Raw genomic sequence first — 19367 nt, 5'->3', positions numbered from 1 at the left:
CATTTGAAAACAACAACACAAAATTATAAATATGCAGACTAAAGGTGATGTTGTAGAAACGCTGGCAGTAGTAAATTTTCGCCTTAACGATAGATAATCAGTTTTATTCGGATATGTTGGCATTTACATTAAACTTACGTAATAAATAAATTGTTATGGAAGCTGGTTTGTACGTGTATTCTTCTGAGCCGACCGTACTTAATATGTTAATATTATATTATTGACTATTTTTTTCCTTTTACTATGGACGCACAAATGTATGCGTTTGTGCTTGCGATTTTTATATCAAATGTGGCATAACTTTATCAACGTGATCCATTTTTATTAATACATACAAAATATGTAGGCACTTAATTAAGGCACTCCCAAAAGCCCAATGGATTAGTTTTCGTTTAAAAATATCATCAGTATCATTTTTTACTTTGCATTATGACTGTTTGGCCTCTCTATGCACATAGTACGCGTTCCGGATTAGAGCGTTGCATTTACAATGTACTTTTCTAAATTAACGCAGGCGTTTAGAAATTCTTCTTCATCGACATTTCGTGCGCCTTGCGCAAACGTTGCCTCAATTCGCTAGGGAAACGTTCGTAGCATTTCTTGCACACCGGTTTTTCGTCGTATTCGTAGAATTTCGATTTCTGCGTCATTTTCATATCGCAAATGGAGCAAGCAAAATGATGTACACACCAGGCTTTGTTTAGCGCTGTGAACACTGCGAAGAGGCGAAACGCAAAATATAACCATTTAATGTGGAAAGCACAAAAAACTCACCATCGCCGGCAATAACTTGATTGCACACGAAACACAAATTGCCAAACAATTGGTGATAATGTGTCTCACAGTAAGCTAACCCGCGTTTCTCGTAATGACGATGACCCAAGAAAGGCTTCTCGCACTTGGCGCACACAAAATGCTGCAAAAGAAAACACGATAAGAAAAATAAAGCAGAAAATATTATCGCATTATAAGAATTCAAATTTAATAAAGCCGTACCTCAACGTGCCAATGCTTGCCCAAAGCGGTGACAACGCGTTCCTCGATAGGGCGACGGCAAGCACCGCAAATGGGTATGCCCATCTTATCGTGGCAGCGCAAGCAGTATAATTCGTTCTAAAAAAATATAAATAAAAAAAAAAAATTTTAAATATGAACTTAAATATGTATTGTTTATTTTCAGTGATTTACCATATCGTTAGCCGTTAAGCCCGGCCGGCTTTTAACTTCGCGTGCCGTCGAGTCTAGCTCAATACCGCAAGCAGTGCAGTTGAAGTGATAGCCATGATAAACTTCACCACGAAAACGCAATGGCGCGTCATCAATGACGCCACTATAAAAAAAATAAAATGAAATAAAATAAATAAAAAAAAATTAAATTAAATTAATTAAAAAAAAAAATAAATAAAATAAATTAAAAAAAATATTAAAAAATAAAATAAAATAAATTTTAAAAAATATTTAAAAATTAAATGAAAAATAAAGTTAAAAAATAGTAAAAATAAATAAATAAAAAATTTGAAATAAAATTTGTAGAATTCACAAAAGTAGTAGCAGAAATTTCAATATCATATCTTGGGGGCCCCCACACACGACATTCTACTTACTGACACTTTTGACACATATAACGACCCGTTATCTCGGCCTTCACTTTGGCATTGCACTCATGGCATAAGGCACGATTTTGATTGCGTATAAAACCGGAATCGGCCAACTCTTTGGCACACATTTGACAACGGAAGCACTGCGGATGCCAGCTAGCGCTCATCGCTTTGATGACACGTCCAATTACAAATTCACCACACTTATTGCAACAGGGTGCGAATAGCACATGAAAATCCCGCTCACAGTATTTACGTCCCTCAAATTCGTAGAAGATGCCATCTTCGAAAGGCCGGAAGCACTGCGCACAGCTGAAAAAGGTTAGGGAATGTATAAATAACAAAATTGTCAAGTTTTTATATCCGTTTTTTACAACTTACACAAAACACTGGGTATGCCAGAGCTCGCCGTTCGAATTGACGATCTTCTCGTTGGGCTCGAAGCCGTCCGTGCAGCGGGCACAATGCATAGCAGCTAGCGACATGTCAGCTGCTTGTACTCTAATTGAGAAAAAGTTAAAGAAAAAATATTTGTTATCCTCTACACAATTCATACAAAAGGAATAAAGTATTTTCTATGAAAAAAAATTACATTTTAATTTTTGAAGACATTTTTAATGTATTAAAATCTTAACGTGTAGGTACACTTTCAATGTGTAATTTACACTAAGCCAGTGAGTAACTTTACTGGCGGCTACATGCTTGGAAACTCTCTTTTATCGTGTTTTTGTTTTGTATGCCAAGTGACTCATATTTCTTTATTTTGCCTTCGAAATACTCTTGGCATGCAAGTATGACATCCAACTTTTATTCCCCCCAAGAGTTTTATTGAGTTTGTGTGTATTCTCAAATGTATTTTATAATTTTCAAAGCTGATAAGCTGGGTATGCCTTAGTTATGTAGATTAAACAAAATATGGATAGAGTTAATTTCTAATAGACGATTATACGTTAATTTTAAAAATAAAGTTATACCGAAAAATAGATCCTCTTATGTGTGAGGCAAGGACTGTTTTTCTGTGTCGTTAGCAGTTGCTGCCCTATTATCGTAGAGACGAATAAAGTTTGAGAAGAATTTAGCTTCTGCGAAAGTGAAAAGCGATCACCGAGAATGATATAAGGTTTGTTCATGAAGCAAAAAATAAGTTGCTACAATTTCTACAAACTGCCAAGCTTTGGCGTTCATGTATCAAAAAAACTTGCAAAGTAGTGGAAAGTGAGAGAGCAAAATGACATTTCATTTTGAGGGGAAGTTGCAAGCTTTTATTTGATAAAGTTTTTACTTGTACGAAAGTGTAAGTGAGAAAAAACAGCTGAGCGCAAAAGTAAAAATAAACACAAATTCGAATTTGCGAATAGAGTCAAAGTTCTAAAATGGAGAATGTAAGTAAATATATTTTAGATAATATATATTAAGTTTATTTGAGTATTAAATAGGAATTGGCTAATAATATAGAGGAATGCACTTCTGAATCACAGCCTACAGTCGCCGTTGCTGCAGTTACCGAAATACAAATCGAAAGCATTGAAGGTGTCCTTTGTGTTTAAAGTTTGTACCTCTTGGTTGTTAACAATTTGGCAATATATAGGGGAGGGGGCCCAGTTGTGACGCAGGCCCAGTTGTGACGCAGCTAAATATTTTTGACATGCGGTATGAAAATGACAGTTTGAGCCCTGCCAATCATGTTCGTTTGACGTTCAGCAGTTTTTGTGCAGACACCAACGTTAGTAGTCGCATTGTGTATACACGCACCAAACATCGTGTTGAAAATCGTGCGAAAAAGTTATTTTGATTTTTTTCAAAGTACCAAAATTTTGTGAAATTAACAGTGAAAAGGCGAGTGTAATGCATCAAAATATTGTATTTGCCGTATATTTTGTGATTCTATATGGATTTATGTGATTATGTGGTGTCTATAAAAAACTTGCTTGTCATACACAAAATAGCATCGTGACCCGGTTGTGACTCAGCGGGTGGCCCAGTTATGACGCACCTTTTTTTTGCACTACGATCATATAGAACTGCCGAATTCCTACATTTTTGTTGTTGTTTAAAAAAAACCAACTGCCAACTCGATCAATTGCAACGTATGCAAGCGTCCAGTTCATTTGAAGTGCGCCAACATGCAGGCAAGTTATTTCACTTGCAAACACTGCGAAAGTGACGTGGACGACGACTAGGAATATTTAGATGACGATGATGAATAAAAATCGTTGTCATTTATGGCCATTGAAGGACATTTTCTTTTGTATTTTTCATTATTTTTGCCATTGAAAGCCTTCAAAATAAATAAATCATTAAATCACAACAATTGGTGTGACATTCCTTTCATATTTTCTCATTTCCAGTAAATTTCTTGAGGTGCGTCACAACTGGGCCACTTTTTTTTTGTCCTAAAAAAAGTTATCCTGAAAAAATTTGTTCCAAAATTTTTTGAGTAACTCAAATAAACATACTTTCTTTGGAGAAAAGTTGCGTTTGGTTAATAGTTAAATGTTAAACTTCTTCATTTTTCAATTTGCGGAACTGAGGAAAAAATTTTAATTTTTTTCAAAACCCGCGTCACAACTGGGCCCCCTCCCCTACACATACAAAGATCCATAGACGGAAGCAAGGAAAATATGAAGAAAGCTCTGATTGCCACAACAACACAATTTCTAATGGAATGGACAATTTCATCTGACAACGAAGATAAAAAGGAACAAATTATTGTGGACAAAAAAAAACGAAGTAATTCTGAACTCATTATTTTGCATTTTATTCGCTTCATTTTTTTTAATTTGACACGAGGGAGCTCAACTGACAAAATTTAACATTTTTGTGATTGTAGTGTAAGTGACAGTCCTTGGCCGGATATAAATCGTGAAAACACACATAGCATCTCTATCTTTACTGTTTAGTGGGTGGATTCCGTGGTCTTATGTGTCATACGTAACATATTTAGTTTTTCGTTCGCTTCCAGAAAGCCGTTGTTGTTGTACCAGCAGTGTACTTCGAGAAACTAGGACCGAGTTAGATTTTGCATTTACTGGAGGTTTGCACCTCGACCTACTACAATGACTACGCCGTCTGCAATGGGCGTTTCGCTAGGCGTAGCCCCTTAGTTTGCTGCCAGCTAACCTCTCTTAACTTTAGCTGTTCATTCCTAAGCCTCTCCTTGATGGTGAGTGGTCCCAAAGCAAAGAATGGCTCGGGTCCTCTTAACGACGAGGCCGCAACCTCCCTTGCCAATGCGCCCGCTACTTCATTCCAAGTTATACCCCTGTATCCTGGAACCCAAATAAACCGACTGCAATTGTGCGTACCTAACAGATTCAGTTTCTCGATACACTCAAGGAGCAGTGAGGACTTCATTTCACAGGATGACAAAGCTTTGAGTACGGTCTGACTGTCGCTCTGTGGCTATTCGCTCATTTCTGAAGTTCGTATTTCAATTAATCTCTGTACATATTCAGATGGTATACACAGCTGGCGGACAGAGTTCCGACTAATGTTGTTCAGCGCTTCGATGTCGTTTTGCGCCATCTTCTCGTTCCTACAAGTTTCGAAAGACAATCAGTTGCTATGTTGATAGCCTATGAACCACTCCGCTGGCAGAATATAATAAAGGCGAATCTATTAAGGGGTTACATGGGTTTCGTTGGTTCAAAAAATCGATTTATTTTTTTTTTTGCTTATTAATTTCTACAACATCTCAGGAATAATATCCTAAATTTTCAAGTCGATCCGAATAATAAATTCGGAGATACAGCCTTTGGAAAGTGTGCGCTCCAAGCCATTTTTATTGTTACTCAAAACTTCAAACGCGTTTTTCTCGGAACTGTGTTTTCAAAGTCGGTTGTCAAATGCTCTCGAAAACTACTCAATCGATATTGATGAAATTTTACACAGGTGTTCGAAATACAATTTACTCGGGCTTGATCGAAGGATTTTGTTTTTTTTTTTCAATTACAACTATTTAAAAAAAACAAAATGTCAATCAAATTTGACCGAAATTTTCATATTTTTGGAAAAATGTCTGCCAAAATCCCAATTTTTACTTGTTTTTTCTTTCCTTCGTTCAAGCACGAGTTTATGGTCTTAACTAAAGCACTTATTTATGTTTTTTCATTTTTGATGAGTCTGTCAGGAGTTATGCTGACATTACCCGACGAAACCCATGTAACCCCTTAAAGGTGGTGTTGGTAAATCAGCCGATGTGTTTTTTTTCTTTCACGCCGTGTCCATGTGGCTGTCAACTCAGAATGAAACAAAGCGAATTTATTATTTGTTTTCTAGTTTCCCAATACTTTGCTTTGACAATCAAATGTACAGAACATTGTTGTTGGTCTAGTGCCACCACCTTTAATGAATGTGCCACTCTATCGTCTTCATCTGACATAATTTTTTTTTTTTTTTTTTGGTTTCGTTGCCTTCTATTTTTTATTGTTTTGGGTCAGAAGCTCCCATGTCTTGCGTTAGGAAAGTGCGAATACTATTGTCAAGGGATGTTTTTGAAATTTTTATGATCGCCAAACTCTCACAAGACATATACGAGGCGTCCATAAATTACGTGAGGTGTTTTTTTCTATTTTCTGGCCTTCCCTCCCCCCTGGTGAGATGTCGTGAGATTTTATTCAACCCCCTCCCCCATCCCCCAATCTCACGTGAGATTTTTCAAAATGTGGATTTCTTATGTAAACGCGTTGGATTGTTATTGTAAAAAGAAAAAAAAGTTGCTTCGTGCTTTTATTTACGACTAGTTAAGACTAGTAATCAATATTGCTGAGAGTTATAAGTGTAATAAAAATTTAACAATAGAAGACTTAATCGTAACTACTGCGATTAAAGAAGAATATCTACTCTAATTCAGTCCATGGAGAATCATGCGCGGTTTCAAGAGAGACTATTGGGACCAACATGTCCATATGATTTTCAGTAAAATCATGTGCTCCTTCAACTTCGTTCTAATCTAGCCACTCTAAGCCGTTGACGCTTGCGCACAGTAACTCATTAGCTCGTCTTGTGGCAATCCGTGAGGGTCGCACTTTGCGGAACATACGCGCTTGCTTAGCTGGTGCAATGTGAGCTGCTCGCCTGTGCTCTGCAGCTCTTGTGATAGATGCGAAGTAAATACCGCATGTACTGTAGCATATTTTCTCTAAATCATCACGTATACTTGGGCAATAGAGATCAATAGGCGTGCTGATGAAGGCATTCAGCGGTTGAATCGGTACGCGTATTAGAAATGGAGCAAATGATTTTCCGTTATGTTCTTTAAAGTCCGGAATTGTCAAACGTCAACCTGAGTGATAGGGCGTTCGGCTCATAGTGGCACGAAAACAACCGACGGGCTACACTGTACCGCAAATTCAGATTAAATTGAGCTATTTGGTATAAAACAAATATGGTGGTTTAACAGTAGTAATGTATAACGTCGAAGTATGAATGAAATTATTTTCTTTTGAACGAATTAGTGAATGATCTTAATCATACTACGATTACGCTTGAGATTAAATCTTAAGCATGTACAATTTTTTTGTTTCAATCAGAAAAAAATTGCGTGATATTTGCCGATCCCCCCTCTCTCCAACGTAAGATTAGATGAGATTTGACTCGACTTAAACATCTCACGTAATTTATGGACGCCCCCAAAGCTGCTGAAGTGACAGTCCTTGACCGGGTATAAATCCGGGTCGTTCAGGTTACGCAGAACCGACTGTTCGATTCCCCAGCAGTGTTTTATATGATTAAATCACACTAGGAACTTATACACCAAATTTATCTTTACGAAAGTCCGACCTATCAGAGAATTTATGGTTTATCAAGGACCGCAATTTGTTCAATATACTTTTAATATATGCGCTTAAGTTCTTGAGTTAATTTTTTGAACTGCATAAAGCTGCTGAAATTTTTTCTGCTGAATTTCACTATGTGGCTGAAGAATAAACATTTTTTATTGGCTGGTAAATGTCACTTGCCCATATTATTTTTTCATAATTTCATAAATTAATTTGTTTACACAAACTTTCCGTATCCTTGGCTTTACTTTCACTTATGACTTTTTAATCTTTTTAATATCATTATTATTATTATTATATTTATTGCCTTTATGTGCATGCGTATAGAGTAAATTATAATACTAAATTCTAAAACATAAATAAAAAATAAAAAAATAAATTTTGCCAAGATTAATTCTGAAGTATCACAAATGATTGCATCACCACCACCTTTAACATCAATCAACCTCCAATTTTAATATTTTTTATTAATTGATGAAAATGAACCGATTTTCGTTGGCACTTTAGAGACGGAAAGTTATTCGCCCACTGAGCTGATATACACTAAATCAGGGCAAACTCAAGGTGTGCTACAAAAATGGAAAATGAACGTGTGCCACACGGAATGGCGTGACCGTCGAGCATATTGCAAATAGAAAAAAAAATTGCTCAATGTTGGAGTGTCGCAGCGACGAGGTTGTGGCAGCGCGCACGATATACAAAAGAACTCTTTATTACTTGCATGCATAGGCTCCAACATAATTTATTGCAATGCAAAAGCGACTAAAGGGCAGAAAATATGTACATACACATGTGCACAATTTTACATACATCATATTCATGTATTGATGCGACCACCAGTCAGAAAGCCACAGTGTCTTTGTCTGTGGGGAGATTACTCACAAATTGGCAGATGTTCAAAGAATACGAAAACATATTTTTTGTAACAAACTGACAATTGTGTGCATATGCATGTATGTATGTATTTATGTGTGTGCATGCGTGCAGATTAGATCATGTCATGTTTGGCTTTAATTAAATACATATCAATACGGCTGACAATGATGGCGTTTCTAGGTTAAAATTAACGCTACTGTTAGTTCTGATATATTATGTTAATTCAAATTTCAGCCGATATATTTCTTGAAAGTAAGCGCTTAAAATTAGGCAACCCAACTTTTTATTGATATAATCTAACATTTCAACATAAGATAAACACACATTTTGTGCGTGATATCTGCCAAGATATGCTAGGAAATCTTCGTTTATAAATAAGATAAAAGACGACAAAATTATTATCCATTACATTTCAAAGAAAATATTTAAAATGTGGCGTATCGCTCAATCGTATTTGTGCATTTTATATTCATAAACGATCAACCAGACACAGGAATAGCTACATACATAAGGCCAAACATTTTAATGTTGTTCGCTGTGTATCCAAAAACATTCAGATATTTGCCTATAAATAGAATTCTGTGTTGGTGGATGACGTCATTGATGAGCAAATATTAAAAGTATATCTGAGATATGCCAGTGTAAGTAAGAACACCAAGCATTCTAATTGAAGATCATGTTCACAAGCATTCGTGGGGTGCTACTGTGCCCGTTGAACTTTGCAAATAATGTATAAGTATATTAAAAATAGTGCACTCTATGATCACACATCCACTTGTATCTTTCCTTACGCTCGAGTATATCACTAAAAGTTTTATTAGAGTGGGCGTCGTCATTCACTATAAGCAAATGAATGAAATCGATCGGAATGCAGACTCAACAATTCATACCGCTTGACATTTGTTTGTGCTTAAACCTGTTATAATCTAGTATTAAGACATGGTTATATCTATTGCTTACTGAACGGGCGGCATAATGGGCGTTTACTTAATTGCAATAAAGACAACTTATTCCAAAATATTTGCACTTGTTTTAGCTTGTTGGCACTACAGACAATCCAACTTGCACACCGTACGTTTGTTTCTCAACTACTTTTCTTGCGTACTTGTTTTGACCGCTTTATGGATTGACAGAGTTGGCTTATTATTGGCAATAGCTCACTCGCGATCTTCGCTTTTAACACCCCAATTAGGTAAAATCAAGATTTTTGTTTCCGCTCTCTCCAATAAGAGATTTTCAATGACCCTTCCACGACGCTTTATGTAGAACTTCTTCACTTAACTCACAATGGTGTATATTTATTTACACAAGTTTCGTTCACTTGTTGCACTTACTATCAATTCTGTAATTTTGCTGGCCCAAAATGCGAAAAACGGAGAAATATTTCCAAAAATTGGCACAATACGAAAGAAATCAAAGAGAATAATGAACAAAAATTGACAAATTGACAAGAAGAGCTCAGGTAAAATGAGGCTGCCACCTGAGATGTTCTTGTGACCGGAGCGTCACCTGCTGGAAAAAAGTTGGCAATTGTTACAGAGAAACAGAAATTCAAGTAGAAGTAATAATAGTCGTCTTCGATAATACTAATATAAAAAATTGTAATAGCTATTCTTAACTTTTGAATTTTTGCAAGATAAGACCATCAAATAATCCATCACTTAAAACTTGTGAGAGTAAATTGACAGTTCAATGCAAAAGATACACTAATTTTGCGTTGGAGAAATTTTAGACAGAAAGAATTATCCATCATTTATATCTGGCACTGTCAAGGTCCATCACTGCAGCAATATTTCTTGTATATGTATGGGAAATATTTATGCTGCTACAACAACAGCAACATTAGATCTGCAAACATATGATTGAATTTCGTGGAACAAACTAATTTGTTGTTATAGAATATGGTATTTTGTGTTGCATTTTGCACTTGCGCCAGTTTGAGATTTGAAATTTTTGCTTTTTCTTCTCTTCATGCGAGAACTTTCGCTTACACTCTATAATTGTATTGATGGTTTATTTTGTTATCGAACACAACTAATAAATCTAACATGACAAATAAATAGCTTTTATCGCGGATTTATATCTTTTTAGGACTTCAGTGTTACAGATTCGTTTACTTTCGGCTCTACAAATATTATTCAGGTGGCCATACTATTTGGGCATTAATAACGTAAACAGAAACAGCTGATCAGTAAACCGTTGAAATAATACATTTGGCTTTAGCCACAGTTATGAATCTTTTTCGCAGCGTTAGTCGTAAGTTGTTCAATATTTAAAGAATAATAACAAAATATGTGTGATTATCGTAGTTACATTGCGTTCCGCTCAGTTGCACAGAATGTCAGCAACACCACAAACTGCACCAGTAGAGGCGGCTATACGTGCAGCCCTCACCGAGAACTTTCAACCAGTGCACTTGGAAGTAATCAACGAATCCTACATGCACAACGTACCTCGAGGATCGGAAACACATTTTAAGGTGTTGATAGTATCTGAAAAGTTCGACGATCTGCCGCTGATAAAGGTAAATCTACACCTCTACATTCAATTTCCTGTTTTTATAATGGCATATTTCTTTTTATGTATTTGAAGCGCCACCGTTTGGTAAATTCTGTTGTGAAAGAGAAATTAGCAGGCGAGTTTGTGCATGCGCTTTCCATTGAGGCTAAAACACCGAAGCAATGGGATCCCAATTACATTGTTGACCCCAGCCCCAATTGCAAGGGCGGTTTTGGGAAATGAGTAAAAAATGGAGTTGGTATAGACTGTTTAATTAAATATACAATGTAAAAAAAGAAAGAAGAAAATATGCAAATATAAAAACCAGTGCATCCTCGCATCACTAAATTTACTATTCTACATAACTCCTAATAAAGTTCAAACCAATTTTTAATCATCCAAAGCTTGCAGCGCCTGCACCTGCATACGAGCAGACAATATGACATCATTGATTCCTACTCCATCATATGCGGCACCACATAAGGTCAATGGCAATTTATAGTGACTTATATATCGTCGTATATCGGCTACACGTTGCTTGTGTCCCACTGTATATTGCGGAATACATTTTTTCAGTACGTTCACACGTGACAAGCGCGGCTCTTCTGTAATACCCATTACTAATTCCAAATGCTGCAAAGCTGTGTCGAGTAGCTTTTTTGGTGTCGGATCCTTGCCGAAATTCTCTTCGAACCAACTGCCACCCATCATGACAGTAAGCACCGTATTACCCTCCATGTCGAAGCAGCAACTGTCGAAAATCACGCCCAATATCGGAAGACGTTCAATGGGCGGTACCAAAAATCCAAACGCTTTCATCTTAAACAGTTCTTTAGTATTGTATTGCAAGTTAACTACAGCAACATCGACGTAAGGAATAGACATTAGCAAAGCGGCCAAAGAAGGATGTTGATTTTTGACGCAGGAAGCCAATTTATAAGAAGGTAATGATGAAATGATATGTTTTGGATCAATATCACGTCCCTTAACGTTCATTTTAGCGCCATCGCGCGAGAATATGATTTCACGACACTCGGCAGAAAACTGCATTTTTACATCATTTTCTCGTAAATAGTTACTCAACGTGCGCGGTAACGTTTCCAAACCATCAGGCACTCTGTACATACTCCATTTCTCTTCGCGTGCTTTCTCATATAACTTGGGCATTGCCTCCGCAAAGATTCCCTCAACAGCCGTTTTTTCTTTTTTACCAAACATTTTTTCGAAAAGCACACCCTTTATGATGCCGCCCCATTTCTGCTCCTTCTCAAATAAGTCGTTCATTAGGAAGCGCACACTTATCTCTTTGGCGTCACCTGCACATATGCCACATATCAAAGGACTGATTGCATAATTTGCCATTTCCGCGCCGAAACGTCTCTCCACAAAATCATAAATAGATTCGTCAGCGAATTTCAATTTCTTTCGACCTGCGCTTAAATCTAGCTTGATTTGACTGATCAGTGGTTTTGAAAACGGTGGCAAAGTCTTAAAAACTCCGCTGAGGCTATTGGGTAGCATACACAATTGTCCTTTGGCGTATATCATGCGATTTTTTGCAGCAGGTTCCCACGACATAACTGGGTCAACCGGCAATTGCAATTCTTCAATTAAATTGAGTGTATTAGCGCCGGGGATACCCTTTGGTCGTATAGTGCGCGGGCCCACCTCGAATATGAAACCTTTATCTGTATGTTTTTCTGTGCGAATCCATCCACCAACGCGATTAGAGGCTTCGTATATGGTTGCAGGATATCCAAACCGCTTTAGTAAATAATAAGCCGCCGAAAGCCCACTCATACCGGCACCTAGCACAGTGGCCATTGTGATAAAAAATATCGAATGACTGTTTATGAAGTCGAACACTATAATGAGTTGTTGATAGTAGAGTTAATTGTTAAAAAGTCTATGAAAATTCCTATTAAACAAAAGCAAACTTTTGACAGCAAAACCAACAAACAGTTGCCATTGTTTTGCTTATGTTTTGATTTGCTTTTGACTTAATTGGACCAGCTGACTTTTGGGCATTATTTAATATGAATGGGGAAGCGGCAAAAACAACAGTAGCGGCACAATTGAACTGTACAGTGTGTGAAAAAGCATTAAATAAAGGTTCTTAAAATGTAAATGAAAATATAGAACTGGAATATTACAAACTTTTTATTTATCAAATTAACAAATATAGGCTATACTAATGTCTTTTTTGTTCGTTCGAAAGCTGCTCACATAAATATTTTTGAGAGCCTTCAAATTCTATAAACAAAAGAGTTGACGATGATGAGATTGTGTTGTTTTTTATTTATTTTTATCTAAATTTATTTGGCAAACAAGCACAATAGTAAATTGCGTTACTATTATTTCTCTTGTGTTTTGCAAGCAACTTATTATTTAGTAGAAGTTACAATTCATACGGTAGAGTATTATATTTATAAAAAAATGATTTGGTTTAAGAAATAATAGAAAAACATGAGAATAAGATATTCTTGTTGATGTGGGCATATATATTTTGGAAAATATTTAATAGAATGCAACACGCTTTGAAAAAAAGGATGTTAAGGGGGATAGGGGCGTGTATTACCATCTTAAAACTGAAAATTGGACAATCCGGAGGCATATAGTTCTTAACTAATTTATTGTTAAAGTTATGTAATTTAGCGAAAAGTTGTTGTTGCTAGATACCTGAAATAAGATTAGATTAGATTCGATTCTTTACGAGATTTGCACTTCGACCTCATGGTTGGTGTTGTTGTTGTAGCAGCATAAACATTCCCCTTACATACGGGGAAGGCTGCTGGAGTGACAGTCCTTGGCCGGATATACCATAAATCCGGGTCGTTTCGTTAACATAGAACCGACTGTCGTGGAAACGTCGATCTCATGGTCTTTTGTGCCGTCTACTCATCGCAGTACCACATCCAGACACAGTTCCCTGGCCTTCCTCTGGCTGCCGTTGGTCTGTATCAACCTTCTCCGCGCAATAGTGCTGTATTGCAGGAGAAGGTGCATTGGAGTCTTTTGAGATTGGTCGCAGAAACGACAAGAATTCGTAGTCCAAATCCCGATTATGTGCAGGGGATTCCGCAGTCTGCATTGGCCTGTGAGAATGCCCGTGAGCATTCTCAGTTTATCCTTGGGAATGGTTATGGGTTTTTTAAACCTCTTTTAATTGTACCCTCCCAGTAGGGGGTTTGCCTGGCGTAGCCGCATAGTTTGGTGCCAGTACTCCTCTATTAGCCCTAGCTCTTCACTCCTGGAAAAAACGAAGTAAATAAAGTTTTTGTTTATCGCATCATTACTCGTTACAATTATACTGGTAGCATCGCGAAACGTCATGGAGATGGTCATCAAAAGACTGCAACGTCACGTGAAATAGTTCAAAAATTGAAGAAGCGACTTGAGCGAAGTCCCCGATGAAGTTCCAACGAAATGGCGAAAGAACTGAAAATATCTGACCACAGCACCCGCCGCATACTGAAAAATGATCTCAAAGTCAAGAGTTACAAGATCTAAAAGGCGTCTGATCTCACACCAAAGCAGCAACAAGTCAGACTTGAAAGAGCGAATGAGTGGAAGCTTGGCCGAATGCGGTCAATTTCCGAATATTGTGTAAACGCCCAAAACGATAGGGTTTATTTGACCGACCGTTCATACGAGAATTTCAGTCATAGATTGGCCACCAGGAGGCAGCACCCGCCTCAGGTAATCGCAGATCGGCGCTCTCCAATCATTTTCATCGAGCCTGGCGTCAAGGTAAAAGCGAAATATTACTGGGAACGTATTCTGGAGGTTGCTTTGAAACCGCAGACAAACATTTTGGTGGCAGACCATGGACGTTTCAACAGGACTCGGCCCCGTCTCATTAAGCTCGAGTGAACCAAGAAAAAACAACGTTCCGAAATTCATAATGTTCACACAATGGCTCTCAATGGGTCATCTCAATTGGCTCCTCTTTGGGCCATTTTGAAGAGCAAGGTCGGAACTTAAAGATTCACCAGTCTCGAGGTGCTGAAAAAAGCCATTGTCCGCGGGTGGGTCAAAATACCTGCAAGTCACATTCGGGCAGCTTGCGATTCGTTTCTGGACCGTCTCAAGGCCATAGTCAAGGCAAAAGGTGGTCATATCGGGCTAAAGTAAATTGATTCTTAATTTTGTATTATCTTCACACATTTTTTACTTTGAATTGAATAAAAGTAAACCTGACCTTTTTAATTGGTAACACTTCGAGCGCCGGACCCTGTAAACCAAAAATTAAAACCTCGTGTGTGTCGTAAGGGGGCATACTGAACTGAAATACTTAATTTTTGTTCATCCGGCAACGTAATACGGCTGTCAACTCCGATGAATTCTCGTTAGTCTTGTTTAAAATTGGAAAAAGATGATATTGATAAATGCATTTGCATTTATTTTTCATTGAAATATTACGAGAACAAGTATATTACAAAAACAAGTAAAAGCACGCGTGTTACTATATATTTTGTGAATTGTGAATGAAGTGAAGTTTAGAAAAAAATGTATTATAAAGTGCCAAACTATGGTGCCACTTTGAAGGCAAGTAATCGCAAAACTATTATTTCCGGAATATTGGGAGTTATAAAGGTTCTTTTTGAACCACTCCCTAGCATCTCTAACAAGTCGTTCCCGCGACAGTCGGTTCTACGTAACCGGAACGACCAGGGAAAGTTTATGCTGCTACAACAACAACCACATCTCCTCCAAGTTTTATTAAACAAGTGATTCAATTTGCCTAAAATTACCCATGTCGCATTATAACAAACCCCCGAGCCTTTATTTTTAATGAAGTTAATTGCATTTGAATAAGTTCAGCGCCAAAAACCCAAAAAATGTTTTCGTACTGTAGCAATACTCGTATTGATAGAATAAAGGGATGTACTTTGCATTGGCCCGCTACTTTTGATTTTCGATGTTGACTATTAGCTGTGCAGACGACTAAGCCATAGAATACAATTCTTCTGAGATGTGCATTGCACGGATGAGATAGTAGTCAAAAGGTAGCATTCTCTTTGTTTTGTGGAGTAAGCCCTTGTGCCACACTTTGCCAAACGCTTTAGCTACGTCCGAAAATACTGCGGCACAGTATCGATTGTTTTCAAGGTCTGATTGGATTTTATTTGTAATTCTATGGATGTTTTGGACTGTCGAATGTTTTTTTTCTAAATCCAAATTGATGATCCGGTATTATACGTTTTTGTTCCAGAAATTGGCTTAGTCGATCATGCAGTAATTTTTCAGCAACTTTAGATATTGTCGGTAGTAAGCTTATTGGTCTATATGATGACGCGGTAGTTGGATCTTTACCCGGTTTTGGCAATGCAATAATCTCTGCCACTGTCGGAAAATATTGTAAGCGAAACACTGCATTACAAACATTTCGGAAAAGTATACCTATTTGCCTTGGTTGGTAGGTCCGCTAATAATATACTTTTCCTGTTATCATCTCATATCCGGGTGCTTTTTTATGGTTTATTCATTTTTTGATGCAAGCTATTATTTCGTGTGTATTCGTCCTTTTTATTTTTGTAAAATCATAATGGTAGTTGTTTTGGTTGTTGATTTTTTCTTCTTCGTCATTTGATATAACCTTTTCAAAGTAATTTATCAAAGATTTTGCCTTTTCCTCTTTTGTAACGGCCCATGAATTGTTATCTTTCTTTAGTGATGGTTGATGTTTTATTTGGGTTTTTAATGTTTTAGCACTTTCTACAAAGAGTAGTTTGCATCTGGATTGGGAGTCAGGTTCCTCAAATAGTTTTCCATTTCTTTGCTATTTCTTTTGTTTAAAGTAGCCTTTAGAATCTTTGTGGCTAAGTTGAGTTTTCTCTTGTCGTCAGGTGATTTAGGTTTTTGCCATCTTTTTCATAACTTTCGTTGTTCAATAATTTGCTTCTTAATAGAAAGGTCAGTTGCTGTTGTATTTGTTTTATTTGCTTGCTTTGGTGCCGATCTGATCCCTGCTTGCATTTTTAATATCACATTTGGTGTATATTTATAAACTAAGATTGGTTGATTCGGACATAGGAAGTAAAAAATTATTTTTTAGAATAAGAATATTTACAAAAGTAACCAAATTAAAGAATAAACTTAAAAACTTAAGCAAGTCTTGGCAAGTAGTCTAGATTGCTCTGAAATTTTATGTGAAATACAGTGAAACCTCCCTTGGGCGAACATTCACCGTCAGTCAACTTTTGTCTGCCCAAGAGAAATGTCCGTCCGCTTACCTTGAATGTAGCTCAGACCTTTTTAATTTTTTAATGAATTGAATATTATTTATTTTTTGAATAAAAAGTTTTATATTATATAATTCAAAGAAAAATATGTACAGGGTTTGATTGAAAAGTAATGAGCCTTCCTTCGTAGAGCGTCTGCCAAGCGATCAACCGAATCGGCTGGTGGGGGAAAAGGATCGTTGGACCTTCCCCTTCCACTAGAAACCGGTCCCAGTTCGCTGGCAACAGCGGTGCAGTCAACATCGCCCGCGCGTGAAAGCTGTTTTAAAAGTGTGTTAGGTTTTTGCAATGGCGAAAATGCAGCGATCGTTGGAGCAATGTTACTCGATCGAATTTTGGGTAATGTTAAACGGGGGGTTCCGGTGCTTCCCCATCCTCCCTACAGCCCAGACCACTCCCCTCCGGACTTCTTCTTGTTCCCGCGCCTGAAAAGAAAGCTGAAGGGGAGGCGTTTCGACTCCATCGAGGCGATGCAAAAAACTGTGACAGCCGAATTGAATGCGATTCCGGCGGGTGAGTTTAAAAAATGTTTCCTGCAGTGGAAGGACTGCTACCAGCGGTGTATTGACGGTCAGGGGTCCTATTTTGAAGAATATTAGTTGTATAAGCCAAAAGGTTTAATAAAACTGCTTAAAACAAATAAGGCTCATTACTTTTCAATCAAACCCTGAATGTATATTATTTTTTTTTTCAAAAGTGCATTTTTCATTTATGTTCATAAGTTCTTACAAAGTAATAGCGAAAATAAACTACATAAAACTAAATACATTAGATTAGCTTTGGCTCTCGTTATTTTTTAACAATTCGAAAGCAGTAAAATCGTCGATGTAAAATAGCTTAAGCTTGAAACTGCATTCAAAACCGAATCGCTTCAAAAAATTTCATTAGGTACTTCGGTAATACTAATTAACCTGTTTTAAAATAAAAAGTTTTTTTTACTTTTATTACAAGTTATTTATTCCTCCTAATACTTAGGAGTAGCCGGTTTAATGAACAGCTAGAGTCGCGAGTCTGTCAAAGAGTGATCTTCAATTTTAATTAAACAATTAGAATCAACCAAAACCAGGAACATTATTATTTACTGATCTCTATTCCACCCTGCTCTAACTTACTGCTACCCTACCTACCGTTTCTGTCGTTGCTGCGCTGCCGTTGCCTCTGCCAGCGCATCCGCTATTGCCACAGTTGTTTAATATAATTCAACATAGCAGATTTATCATCAGCATTTCTTGTGGGAAAATGCCCTTGATATTGACGTAGCACATATTATTATTGTAGCATCACATAAGCAGGTGCAATTTCTTATTACTTCAAAATAAGTTGGAATGACAAGTGCCTGCCACCAAAGGAATCTGCAATTTTTGTGAATAAGCACGTAGCCGGTGTTAACTTACTCTCAGTGCCACTACTTTGATCGGCAATAGTTTTCATGTTTTTATCAGTAATAAAAGCTAACCCGAAATCTAGGTTTTCGGTCCCTGAATTATTATTTTTTGTTATAAATTCATCAGAGTTTGAGTTAGATATATTAACTCAAATAACGAAGCTAGCGTTGCTAGCGGCAAGTCATCTCTGTTTTTTAACAGTTTTTTATGGTTCCATTTGAACCTCTGCCCAAGCTTCTTCTACGAAATGTATTGTATTCTACTAAAACAATTCCTCCTGTTTACTTTCTTCATTAGTTTGGGAAGGCATCCGTCGAAGGATTAATTCTATTCACCCATGTATGGGTGGACCAAGTTTTAGGCTCGTCTTCTTGTGTCTCTATGTCAAGTAGTACGTCATTGCGAGCCAATGGCTGAAGTGTCTGCGGTTGTCGTCGGCCCGTCAATTTCGATCAGTCTCTACTGCACTGCTGTTAATAGTGATGCTGCGTCTAGTGCTGCTACTTTTCATTGCTGCCATGCCTTGCGCTCCCAATCGATATGCAGGAGACGTATTACGATTTTTGCTGTTGATGCTCGACCTGACTCCTACTTCCCGCTGGCTCAACACATACCTCTCGTGAGGGTGTTTAAGGCTATTGGATGCTCTAAAATTCTTCCTAGTGCAGCTTCGTATTCTTTAAAGCGGTTTCGCACTCTCCAGCAGTCTGGACAAAAAGGGCTTTTTGCCAGTTTAAATCGATATGGGTATTCTTGGAAACAGCCGTTTTCGCTCAGCAACTGGATGAAGTACTAGTCTACGTCCCTGTGTTTCCTTGTAAGTCACTCATCGATGCACGCAATGAGTTTGTATGTTCAGCGCTCGTTTTGAGACGCTGATGCCATCGTCTAATTGTCAGCGCTCGTTCTGAGGCTTTTTGATCTGATGTGGGCCGAGCCCCCTACGTGCTGTACAGTCGGTTCATTTCCTGTGCCAGCAGGTTC

At 37.5% G+C, this 19367-nt stretch overlaps 3 protein-coding genes across 7 annotated transcripts; 1 reads left to right on the top strand and 2 right to left on the bottom strand.

Annotated features, from left to right (window-relative positions):
* Positions 1-83: 83 nt before the first annotated feature.
* On the bottom strand, positions 84-9698 carry LOC128855339 (LIM and senescent cell antigen-like-containing domain protein 1). 5 transcript variants are annotated; one of them, XM_054090182.1, is made up of 7 exons: positions 9589-9698; positions 1980-2099; positions 1605-1910; positions 1189-1330; positions 997-1113; positions 775-916; positions 84-715 (listed from the first exon to the last, which is right to left on the bottom strand). In XM_054090182.1, exons 2-7 carry the CDS (start codon positions 2081-2083, stop codon positions 519-521), a joined length of 1008 nt encoding a protein of 335 aa, XP_053946157.1. In that variant the 5' UTR covers positions 2084-2099; positions 9589-9698; the 3' UTR covers positions 84-518. The 5 variants fall into 5 exon arrangements, with proteins under 5 accessions (XP_053946157.1, XP_053946159.1, XP_053946156.1 ...); XM_054090184.1 differs by lacking the exon at positions 9589-9698 and adding an exon at positions 9360-9552; XM_054090181.1 differs by lacking the exon at positions 9589-9698 and adding an exon at positions 9215-9344.
* Positions 9699-10399: 701 nt separating this feature from the next.
* Positions 10400-11095, top strand: LOC128859553 (bolA-like protein DDB_G0274169). The gene is made up of 3 exons (XM_054096472.1): positions 10400-10510; positions 10564-10778; positions 10847-11095. Exons 1-3 carry the CDS (start codon positions 10486-10488, stop codon positions 10994-10996), a joined length of 390 nt encoding a protein of 129 aa, XP_053952447.1. The 5' UTR covers positions 10400-10485; the 3' UTR covers positions 10997-11095.
* On the bottom strand, positions 11010-12736 carry LOC128859545 (protoporphyrinogen oxidase). Its single transcript, XM_054096460.1, has one exon. It carries the CDS (start codon positions 12575-12577, stop codon positions 11144-11146), a length of 1434 nt encoding a protein of 477 aa, XP_053952435.1. The 5' UTR covers positions 12578-12736; the 3' UTR covers positions 11010-11143.
* Between the last annotated feature and the right edge of the window lie 6631 nt (positions 12737-19367).

The sequence above is a fragment of the Anastrepha ludens genome, chromosome 2 (genome assembly GCF_028408465.1).
Source record: "Anastrepha ludens isolate Willacy chromosome 2, idAnaLude1.1, whole genome shotgun sequence".
Classification (NCBI taxonomy): domain Eukaryota; kingdom Metazoa; phylum Arthropoda; class Insecta; order Diptera; family Tephritidae; genus Anastrepha; species Anastrepha ludens.
This window is presented reverse-complemented; position numbering and strand designations above follow the sequence as displayed.